Source organism: Nomascus leucogenys, chromosome 18 (assembly GCF_006542625.1).
Source record: "Nomascus leucogenys isolate Asia chromosome 18, Asia_NLE_v1, whole genome shotgun sequence".
In the NCBI taxonomy this organism is placed as follows: Eukaryota; Metazoa; Chordata; class Mammalia; order Primates; family Hylobatidae; genus Nomascus; species Nomascus leucogenys.
The window spans coordinates 9,816,717-9,829,028 of NC_044398.1; the positions used below are offsets into that span (position 1 = coordinate 9,816,717).

The following is a 12,312-nucleotide window of genomic DNA, read 5'->3' on the forward strand; positions in this document are numbered from 1 at the left end:
GTAAGGAATTTGAGTCCCAGAAAAGTTAAGTAACTATCTCAGGAAAATAATTGGTACTCAAACCTAGAATTGATCCCAAAGCCATGCTTCCAACAAAGTAGAGAAAAAAACACCATACAGGTGGATTGAAACTTTAAAGCTCACAAAACATCCCAAATGTCACATCCAAATTCTGTACATATATGTTTGTATGTAACATTTTGGAAATGGGCATGGTTTTCCTTTTCATAACCTCCTAGGTTTACTGCTTTAAACTGAAATACAACACAAATACAGAGCAGTGCACAAATCGTTAAGTGTACAGTTCTATGAATTTTCAAAACCTCAACACATCCAAGTAGCCAGCACTCTGATTAAGAAACAAAACTAGCCGCGCATGGTGGCTCACGCCTGTAATCCCAGCACTTTAAGAGGCTGAGGCAGGTGGATCACCTGAGGTCAGGAGTTTGAGACTGGCGTGGTCAATGTGGCGAAACCCTGTCTCTACTAAAAATACAACAATTAACTTCTATTGGCGTGTTGGCACATACCTGTAGTCCCAGCTACTTGGGAGGCTGAAGCAGGATAATTGCTTGAACCCAGGAGGTGGAGGATGCAGTGAGCCAAGATTGCATCACTGCACTCCAGCCTGGGTGACAAGAGTGAGACTTCATCAAAAAAAAAAAAAATAAGGAAAACTATACCAGCCCTTTTCGTGCCATCACTCCTAAGTTTACTTTTTTTTTTTTGAGATGGGATCTTCCTTTGACACCCAGGCCGGAGTGCAGTGGGGCCATTCGTAGCTCACTACAGCCTGGAACTCTCAAGGCTCAAGTGATCCTCCCACCCTGGACTCCTGAGTAGCTCGGACTACAGCCTTGTGTCACTGCACCCAGCTGTTTAAATTTACTTTCTAAGGCAGCCTTTAGAGTTTACAATTTAAGTTAGATGTCTGTCAGGAGCAACAGAGAAACAATGTTTTATTCCCAAAAACCGAAATGAAAAAAGATAGGGTTTAAGGCTCAAGAGGTACATTTTAAAAAATTATCTTTATTTAGGTTTCTGATTCAGCACATGTATCAAAGACTAATCAACATAAAGGAGTAAATAAGACATTAATTGAAAGTCTTACATCTCTCTAAACTCTGACCAAGAATGTCAAGATTGCCACTATTACCAGAACTCCAACCTAGTCAAGTTGTAGACAAGCTACCATGAACAACATACAGTGTGCACAGATATGCAGAGGCAAAAGGCATGCTAGCGCTTGGCTCTCCTCTTTTCCTTGTTAACATCTTTCTGTTGGACAGTCCACTTTTGCTTTCCAGGCTAAGTTCCAAATCAAGTCCAAAGAAGGCTCAGGGTCAACCTGACCAGATTCTCTTCTGGAGGAATGCATTCTTAAACTGTTGTGCCTGCAACTTTGTTTTTGCCAGGATGAAGTTCAGACCGAGATGTACGATACAATCTAGATGACGGTGCAGACTAAGTGAAGAACTAAAACTGAGCAGTAACCCGAGTTAAGGCATGAATGCAGACACGCACATGCACACACACAGCACCCATGCTGTCAAGACACAGGATTTTTTCAGTTGCCTCACGAGGGGCAACCAGGGCTTGGCAGTTCATCAGAACTGCTGAGCATTCCAGAAAATGCCCCCCACGACTTTATGCTAACAGCTGTGTGTATGTCTTAATCAAAAAAATTAAAGAAAAAAAATTAAAAGAAAAAAAAACAACTAAAAAACAAAGAAAAAAACAAACAAAAAATCACCAAAAACCTAGAAACCCCTTAATCTCTTACAATGGCTCTTGAGCATGGAACTCATGTAGCAGCATCAATGGCTGGCTCTTTAACAATTTGGAAATAAAAGGTTGTTTTACTATGTATTTCTTTGGTAGTCATCACTACAAAGTTTTCAGTGTTGGTTACCTATAAGACAAGTACTAGACAGAAGATCAAGTTACACAGAAATATTTCTTCTGTACTGATAAGATACAAATATTGAGCTCTGAAAGCACAAGTTACTATGCTTTTTCTTGCCTTATTGGGCATTCTCTAAAAGCAGGCTTTGTGCAGGAAAAGTTCATGTCTACCTAACAAAGGGTGATACATGTTCTATTTTCCTACAAGTGAACAATTAACAAAAATTCACATTATCAATTATTTCTGGTTGAATCCATTAGAAGCCAATTACAAAGGGACAGCAGCACTTGGTGTCAAAGCCACTTTCTGGTCACACATTCATTCCATGGTTGCTAGTCAGTATCTCAGGAGCTCAGAATTTAAAACTCCTTTCAGTCAACAAAGGAGTAAGTTCAATCAAAGACTTCCACTATCTGCCAAATTTCTAGAATTCTGTCTAGAGTGCTAGCATGCTTGCTGAGAGAAAGCAGCTCAGAGCCCAAAGAGGTGTCAGGTATTAGGTAAGTGAATTTGGTTTTGTATAAAAGGCATGGTAATCTGGCAACAGAATACTTACCCTATTAGCAGCACAGTGGTAGCCAAGGGTCTCTGTCTGCAAGACAGGAAGATGAAGCTACTGAAGCCCCTTTTTCCCCCCCCTGCCTGCAGGATGGCTACTGATTTTACAAAGGCCTTCTGGGAGCCAATCCAGGGCTCACCTGGGAGAGTGGGTAACAGAATGGCAGGAACCATGTTCAGCCCCCATGAGAAGTGCCCGACTGAGGGAAGTCAGCTTCCCATAGGTGAGGGGGCTCTTGCCATTATGGGCTCAGAATCTGAATCTTACTGATCGCTGGTAGTTAGAATTGCCAAGAAATTGTCCTAGCAGGTACTACCCAAGTGTTACAGCCTCCGCATAGGGTCCTCAAACACTTTAAAGGACACGAACCATCAAATTCAAAAGAGTAGTGTTTGTTCTATCAGTTCTGAATGTCCACAGGGAGAGGCAACTAGATTTATGTGGAAAAAGTGCTGTTTGAAGGAGCTGTGTTTTATTTTGAAGTGAAGTGACTTTGGGAACCAGAACATTTCTGCAGATGTCCGAATATCAAGAACCTATCTCTAAAAGGTATTTATCAGGAACTGTTTGCTCACTCCAAGTGCTTTCTAAAAATTCAACATATGGCAATGTTTTACTTTTTGTGCTTTCAAGAGGTAACTAAATCGATAGGAAGCTGAGGGAAGATCATTCCATTATGGACTTTCTTGTTTGGGCGCAAGACACTATCCACAGCATTGAAATCTGTGATCTCATAAAACATTCTTATAAACATATACCATATTTCTCCTACAAGAAAAACTGAGAACTGTACCATGAAGGCAAAATTTGTTTGCCTACTCTCAGAATTCCTTGGAATGGCAATGTGCCAGGAGGGTCAGTGAACTGTTGGTAAAAATTCCGGGTTTGACATGGCCCAGTCTGATCATATCAAAAACCTAAAGCCTCAATGATTAAATGCCAAACTTCTTCCCTGCATCTGAGAACTGTATTATGATTATGTATATTACACATACATTATAAATAAAATTTATATAGACCTATAGTTTCTTCCAAACGATCGAGTGATGTTCTCAGTTTGGGGGTGGAAGCAGAAGAGGTGAAAAAATCTTATTGTTGCTTTTACTCTCAAGTTCTTAAAATGCTAGTCAAACACTATTATCCAACAAGACTTTTTTTTTTCATTCTGTTAACTCTTAAATATGCATTCGAAGGCAAAAATGGAGGTTTCTATACTGTACAATATTAAATATCTACAATGTCATGGTTCCTTACTTTTAGGAGTGTATTTAATAAAGAGTTGGCTATTAGAGATGGTTGTCACAAAACATGGACTCTTAAAAATTACTGATAAATTACTTTTCAGTTCTCTGATTATATCCAACAGATACACATTCTTGTCATAAAATATACATTCTCTAGTAAGTTATTTTCATCCACAGCATATATAAATATGCAAACACAGGTGGTAAAAATCACTTTACTACCAAAGTACAAAACAGCAACTGCTGAAAAACAAAAATTAAGATGTTGCAAGTGTTAAGAAAAGAGTGACTCAGTGTTCCACTGCAAAGTGAAACCAAATGATTTATTTGTGCTAAATGAATGGAAATAATGTATTCAGAATATACTTCTTTGTACACTGCACTTGCTTATACTGGGTGAAATGAGCAGCCATCAATGCTAATGTGCTACTTTCCTTTAGACCTTTTTTCTTTTCTGCCAAGCAATACAGTATTTTCTGGCCATTATGCCAAGATATTCCGATAATGTCCATTTCAAATAGTATTTTCTAATAGTATTTTGCACCTTTAAAATATTTGTTCAAACTCTACTTTAAGAGAACACAAATGAAGTATGAAAGGGGGAAGCCGCATTGTTTTTGTTACAATCATACTGCCTTCTGCAGCAGAAATCAAATAACACGTTCTAATTAGCCATTGAAACCACCGGTGAGTAGGACAACATTTATCGACTCATGTTAGAGGGGGCCAGGTTAAGTAGATTAACATTAAGGATAGAAAAGAGAATCACATCTTAATATATGATAATTATCCATCCCATTTATGTGGAGAAGGTACAGCCACATGATTCATTACTTTGGGCCATCTGTTTTACGAGAGACATGGATGTCAATCATACAATGAAAATAACCTGTAAAAAATGTATCTGTAGAAAGTTCTGTTAAACAGAAAATATGTCTTGGGCACTGATTCATCTAACTTTCTGTTCTATACTGAAAGCCAGATTTTCAAAGGTCTGAATTGTAGTGCTGAATTATTGGTATGTTTGGTAAACACTATTAAATAAGGAGAAGAGGGTAACAACAGCTCAGTAATTTTCTGCAGATTCATGGAAAAAAATATAAAAAAGATATCCCTTTTTCTTTTACAAACCTAAAAGCCAGGAGAATGAAGCTCTGGGCCAAGCAAAAATTGCACACTGCTGCTGAAATACCAAATACCGAACAGCGAAGGTTCCAGCCAGGGAATGGACGTACATGAAGATTCAAGTAAAACACTGATGGAAAAAGTCGTCTGGTTAGTGTTGTAGACCCACAACACTGGCTGCATTTCTGACAAACATTTACAACACAATGGATAGTGAAGCCTAGATAACCTCAGTGCAAATAAGTCATATCCAAATATGCCAGAGAAGGAAGCCTTTGGCGTTGAGTAGACGGCTCCATTGGATGAGTCCCAACTTGAAATTCAGACTAAGCTCATGCATTAAGGCTGGGAGGAGGGGTGCGCCGAATGTTGCGAAGGAGTGGGCTGCGAGGTGGCTGCTGAGGGGACCGTGGGCTGCATGGGTGGCGGAGGTGGAGGCGGAGGTGGCTGGACTGGGGTCTGTGTGTTGGGAGATGGAGGCGGCGTGGGCCGTTTGAATTTGTCAGGACTGTTGCTTCTCCGTGGTGAAGGCCTCTGCAGATGGGACAGGAATAGCAAGTCAGTCTAGGTACAGATGGCTCATTCTACCTAACACAGCCTGACTTGGCACTGGGGCTAATCAAACACTAACCAACAAAGACAGTAAACCAGGGATTTCTTTCTTCATCCCTACTGGCTTTTGAACTAGTAATAAAATTTAAATAAGGCAGTGTTTACACTTCCACCTGTGAAAAAGCTACATAAAATTACTGCACAACTTGTGTTTAACAAACTGCTGGACTTGGGTCCTTCAATGAGAACTGTAAAATATCCTCTTAAATCTTTCTTTCAGTGTGTGTCACCAATTCCTTCTATTGCTTATCTCCAATAAGTTGTCCACATCCTGAAAGACACAGCTCAACAAAAATGTTTCTATGTTTGAGGCCAGGCGCAGTGGCTCACACCTGTAATCCCAGCACTTTAGGAGGTAGAGGTGGGTGGATAACCCGAGGCCAGGAGTTCAAGACCAGCCTGCCCAACAGGGCAAAACCCCATCTCTATTAAAAATGCAAAAAGTAGCTGGGTGTGGTGCCATGTGCCTGTAATCCCAGCTACTCAGGAGGCTGAGGCAAGAGAATCCCTTGAGCTCAGGAGGCAGACGTGGCGGTGAGCTGAAATCGTGCCACTGAACTCCAGCCTGGATGACAGAGTGAGGAAAAAAAAAAAAAAAAAGTTCCTACTTTTACATAAAGTCCATCAAACTGGCAAAACAGCTTTGGAAATACCTTAAGTGCATTCTTAGAATAGGGTTCTTCTTTAAAATATTAGAATTTATTCTTTGAAATATTGGTATTTCTGTTATTGGAAATACCCTTAATACTCTCACTCTACTAGCTACACTTCTAATGGCTCTATTAGTCAACAATATTGCCTACTCTAAAGAAAAAACTCCCTTGGATAGAGCTGGAACCAGATGCACTTAAGCTTCCTTGTAATTTGAGGAGAGAAAATTCTGAGTAACATTACAAACAAGGCTAACTTCAGGAAGAATACTGAAGGTCAGTGAACTGTGAAGGTGCAGACAATAAATATCTTTAGACATTATGGCAACCAACAATAATGCTTTACAGCAAGGAGCTGGACGGAGTTCAATCAAAGCACTGGCCAGAGTTCAAATTATATTTCACAAAGGGTAATTTTTCATAGGAAGTGAAGTTAAAGTTTTGTCTCCTGGGAAGGATTTTAGTTTCAATACCAGAACTTGGTATCAAACTGTTTTGAAGTCTCTACAGTTTCAAGGTGAACGATGGAGGAGGCAGGAAGAAGGGCAAATGTCTAATGGCACCCATCCTGTTCTCCAGAACACCAGTCGGTACCACTTTCAGGAGTAAAGTGCTGCTTCCTACCCCGTGGACACTTACTGTGATACCATGGGATGTTCCCATGTGCTGCACGTGAAGACCTGGGGAATTGTAATAAGACATTCCGGCTCTAGTCAGTGAAGTTGGTGGTGTGAAACCAACCGTGTGACTTGCATATGATAGACCTGAAATATAACAACAAATTAAGTATCATTTTAAGCTCAACTATCTGGTGTCTTCAACTATCTAGGAGGTTTTAAATTGCAGTAGTTCTCTATCACCCACAAAAATACAAACAGATGAAAAGAATGGTGGGCTCACTAAATGGTGTGGGTAACAAGGGAAATAAAAGTTAATTCCTAGGATAGAATAGAGAAGCCCAGAAATAAACTCACACATATATGGTCAACTGATCTTCAAAAAGGGCACCAAGAATACACAATGGGGAAAGAGGACAGTCTCTTCAACAGATGGTGTTGGGAAAACTGGATATTCACATGCAGAGGAGTGACACTGGACCTTATCTTACTCTATATACAAAAGTCAACTCAAAATGGATTAAAGACTTAACTATAAAACTCTTAGAAGGAAAATAGGGGAAAAGCTCCTTGACATTGATCTTAGCAATGATTTCTTGGATATGACATAGGCAACAAAAAAAAAAGCAAAAACAAATACATGGGACTACATTCAACTGAAAAGTGTCTGTGCTAAGGAAACAGTCAATAGAGTGAAAAGGCAACCTATAGAATGGGAGGAGATATTTGCAAACCATATACCTACCTGGTATGGGGTGAATATGCAAAACACATAAGTAACTCCTATAACTCAAAGCAAACAAACACACTCAAATAGTCCAATGAAAAAAAATGCGCAAAGAACTTTAATAGACATTTCTCTAGAAAAGATACACAAATGTGCTAATAGATATATGAAAAGATGATTATCACCACTAACCATCAGGGAAACGCAAATCAAAACCACAGTGAGATATCACCTCACAACTGTTAAGTTGGCCATTATAAAAAAAAAAAAGATAACAAGTGGTGGTGAGGATATGGAGAAAAAATCCTTATACACTGTTGGTAGGAATGTAAAATGGTGCATCCACTATGGATATCAGTATGAAAATGCCTCAAAAGATTAAAACTAGAAGTACCACATGATCTAGCAATTCCACTTCTGGGTATTTATACAAAATAATTGAAATCAGGATCTCAAAGAGATATTGGCACTCTCATATTCACTACAGTGTTATTCACAATAGCAAAAATGTGGAGGCTGGGCGCGGTGGCTCACGCCTGTAATCCTAGCACTTTGGGAGGCCGAGGCAGGCAGGTCACAAGGTCAGGAGATCGAGACCATCCTGGCTAACACTGTGAAACCCTGTCTCTACTAAAAAATTACAAAAAAATTAGCTGGGCATGGTGGTGGGCGCCTGTAGTCCCAGCTACTCGGGAGTCTGAGGCAGGAGAATGGCATGAACTTGGGAGGCGGAGCTTGCAGCGAGCCGAGATCGTGCCACTGCACTCCAGCCTGGGTGACAGAGCCAGACTCTGCCTCAAAAAAAAAAAAAAAAAATATGTGGAAACAACCTCACTGTCCATCAACGGATGAGCAGATAAAGAAAATGTGATATATATGGACATATAATGGAATATTCAGTCTAAAAGGAGAAAATCCTGCCATATGCAACAACACATATTAACCTGGAGAATATTATGCTAAGTGAAATAAGCCAGTCACAGAAGGACAAATCCTACCTGGTTCCATTTATATGAGGAGTTTAGAATAGCCAGTCTCATAGACACAGAGTAGAATGGTGGTGAACTGCTGCTCAACAGGCATCAAGTTTCAGTTAAGCAAAACAAATAAACTACAGAGAGTTGCTGCACAATGCTATGCTATAGTTAACAGTACTGTATTGTACTCTTAAAAATAAGAGGATAGATCTTATATTAAGAGGTCTCACCACAATAATGATATTTTTAAGTCAAACCCTGTCAGGAATTCAACTGAGATTCAGGAAAGCAAAAGACATGAGAAGGAACAAGAATAAAGTGGAGAAAATAGAGCAAAGGAGTAAATATCAAATGCAAGAAAACCAGAAGTGTCAAAAGATGTATCAACAATTGACCAAATTGGAGATAGATATTAAGTAGCCAATGAACTCAATCAACCTCCCAGCAAAAAAAAAAAAAAAAAAAAAATCAAGAAGACGACAGGGAGAGTGTGGGCATCAGTGAGTGAGTGAGAGAGAGACACAGAGAGAGAGAGAGTGTGTGTGTGTGTGTGTGTGTGTGTGTGTGTGTGTGTGTGTGAGCCATAACAGTAAACAAAACCATTGGGAATGTCACAACTTGAGAATATTCAATACAAGGAATGAAAACCCTGCCAACGTCCCCTAAAATAACCTGGTATTTAAGGAAGAAACAACCCCCAGTCCACTATAATGTTCTGCGTAGTCTTCATCTAGGACTCCAGGATCATCTCCACTGTTTTTAAAATCTGTATGTCCAGACTCTCCTTACTGTTAGACAGGTTTGGATTGGGGTCCATATTTTGAGAACATCTAAAAGCGATCCTCACCTACATGTGGCATGTGCAGCCCCGGTCTTCGAGAGTTAGTGCAGAAGTCACCAGCTGGTCTGGGGAATTACTTGTTTTATCACTGCACAAATGTGGCTAGCTTTCTTTATACCTTTGAGTTCCCAACATCTACCACAATACCTAGCACAGGGTAGGTTCCATACTGGCAAAGTGAAAAGGGAAAACAAAGGAGCTGTTTGGGGAAATGTGGATAGGAATCACCTATTGACAATCACTCTGAACATACTATCAGCTATTAGAGACCAAGCAATGTGAACTCTACTTACTGCTTTTCTGAATTACGTAAAAACAAGAAGCTGTTAAGTATGCTCTTCCATCTGTCTTTTTTGTTTCCATGACAGAGATATTCAGCCAAGCCTTCCTTTAGTTGTGCTATTATCACAGGACTTTTCTGTGCCCTCAACATCTAATACTAAAAGTTTATTTTGTGATTTGACTATCAATTAGTGATGCTTTCTATTTGACATATTTCCATTTCCAATTGCAGAGTTTTTATTCACATTTACAAAATGGAGGTCTGGGATAAAGGACAAGTCTTTGGGAACTAAGTGGTTGTTTAATGTGATATTTACTGGAATCACAAGAACTTTACTCATCTGGGAAAAGAAAGAAGTTGTTCTCTTTAAAATAACATTGGAGAATAAAATCCTAATTTTATTTCTTATGAAAGTGATTACATTTAAGAGAAAGGTTATAAAAGCGGGCTGGGCATGGTGGCTCACACCTGTAATCACACCACTTTGGGAGGCCGAGGCAGATGGATCGCGAGGTCAGGAGTTCGGGACCAGCCTGACCAACATGGTGAAACCCCATCTCTACTAAAAATACAAAAATTAGGTGGGCGTGGTGGTGCGTGCTGATAATCCTAGCTACTCAGGAGGCTGAAGCAGGAGAATCGCTTGAATCTGGGAGGTGGAGTTTATAGTGAGCTGAGATTGCGCCACTGCACTCCAGCCTGGGTGACAGAGCAAGACTCTGTCTCAAAAAAAAAAAAAAAAAAAAAAGGAAAAAAAAAGTGGATCCTTGTCTTCAAATAGGGGATTCAGTTCATTTTTAAAAATACAGTTAACGTTCTAGTATCACTGAGTTAACTTTTCTGAAGGGTAATTATGAGTATTGCCTACTTACTTAAAAAAAAAAATCCTGGCCAGTCATGGTGGCTCATGCCTGTAATTCCAGCACTTTGGGAGGCTGAGGCGGGTGGATCACTTGAGGTCAGGAATTCAAGACCAGCCTGGTCAACATGGTGAAACCTTGTCTCTACTAAAAATACAAAAAATTAGCCAGGCGTGGTGGCTGGTGCCTGTAATCCCAGCTACTTGGGAGGCTGAGGCAGGAGAACTGCTTAAACCCAGGAGGCGGAGGTTGCACTGAGCCAAGATTGTACCACTGCACTCCAGTCTGGGCAACACAGCAAGGCTCTATCTCAAAAAAAGAAATCTCCTTCTCTAGCTGTTATCAAGACTTCCGCATTTGGCTTCAAACTATATTCTGATGCTCCAGGTCAGTGGTTCTCAACAGTGAATATCAAAGCTCTGCTTGCCTTATCCCAAACCAATGAATCAGAATCTCCAGGGAACTGGACCCCAGGGCAGCTGTGAAGAGAACCGCAGTGATTTTATTGCTCTTGATTCAGTCCTTCATGCCTCTGTTAATGGTGTGCCCTAGCCTGAGAATGTCTTCTCTTTACCATAGCTTCTTCCTGCTCCCAGTGCCAATCAGCACCTCACTCATCCTCTGCAGAAGGCAAAGACCACAGAGTCTAGAGCCAGACTATGTTGGATCCTAGCTCTGACACTTGGCACTAAGTAGACAAGTTCCTTAATCTCACTGTGCTTTAGATTCCTGAGCTGTTCAATGGGAATACTGTAGCTACCTTGCAAGGTTGTCATGAGGATGAAATGAGGTAATATCACAAAGTGCTTCAAGAGTGCCTGGCAAAAGTAAGGGTTTGATACGCTTTACCTCATTATCTCCTCTCAAAGCCCATCTCAAAAGCTCTCCAAGCTGGTAGCTCTCTCCTCTTTGAACCTCTTTTTAAACTATTTTACCTTGGGTTTATAAAAATTATTATTATAACTTTTTATTTTGAAATAGTTTACAATTCACAAGAAATTGCACGAATATTACAGGGTTCCCATGTATCTTTCACTCAGCTTCCCCTGATTATACCCTACATAACAATAACACATTGTCAAAACCAGGAAATTGACATTGGTATAACATTAGTAACTAAAGCACAGACTTTGTTTGGATTTCATCAGCTTCCATGTGTGCTCTCTGTGTGCCTATGCATGTGTACAGCTCAACCATCCTTATCCTTCTACTAATCTTAACTCATCCTAGCAATGGCTGCTCTGTTCCCTATCACTATAATTTTGTCACTTTGCGAATGTTGTAGAAATGGTATCATATAGTAGGCAACCCTTTGAGATGAGGTCTTTTCATTCAGTTCAATGCCCTTGCAATCCATCCAAATTGTTCTAAGTGTCAATAGTTAATCTGTTTATTGCTGAACAGTATTCCGTTGAATAGACATACTGTCATTTGTTTAACTACATAACTTTTTAAAGGGTATAAAATATACACAGTTTGTGAAATTTATTACATTTAGCCTTATATTAAAGTTTTTTTTTTTTTTTAAACCGACTTCTGTAGGCCCTGCTGTTGATTATAAGCTCTTAGAGGCTGGAAATCATGTATTATTGATTTTTGTTTTTCCTTAAGTTCTAATTATCATGCATCTTCACCCTCTGACCTAGAAATACAATAAAGGATAACCCCTCCCCACCAAAACCTAAGTTGAAACTGCCAAACCACAAACACCAGCTTATTAAATATAATACTATGGTTTTACATCAAGTCTTTGCTGGAATAAACTTCTCTTGCTTTGATATGGAAATGTATTGACAAAAGCCAAAATTCGAAGATTTATTTCACTGTCAAGACTGCGAACTTAAAAAATGATTAATTAAAAGCGACTCATGACTGAGAAAACACACTAAGCAATATAAAACAAGATACAAA

The 12,312-nt window shown here is 39.7% G+C and overlaps 1 protein-coding gene across 1 annotated transcript in view; it reads right to left on the reverse strand.

The window, feature by feature from the left end:
• Positions 1–1,009: 1,009 nt before the first annotated feature.
• The window catches only part of CCDC6 (coiled-coil domain containing 6), a 118,774-nt gene continuing 107,471 nt past the window's right edge, over positions 1,010–12,312 (reverse strand). Inside the window, exons 8-9 of the mRNA XM_030797984.1 lie at positions 6,736–6,860; positions 1,010–5,368 (exon numbers count right to left, since the gene is read on the reverse strand). Coding sequence (XP_030653844.1) covers positions 5,174–5,368; positions 6,736–6,860 — 320 coding nt within the window. The 3' untranslated portion in view covers positions 1,010–5,173. The remainder of the gene's footprint in view (positions 5,369–6,735; positions 6,861–12,312) is intronic.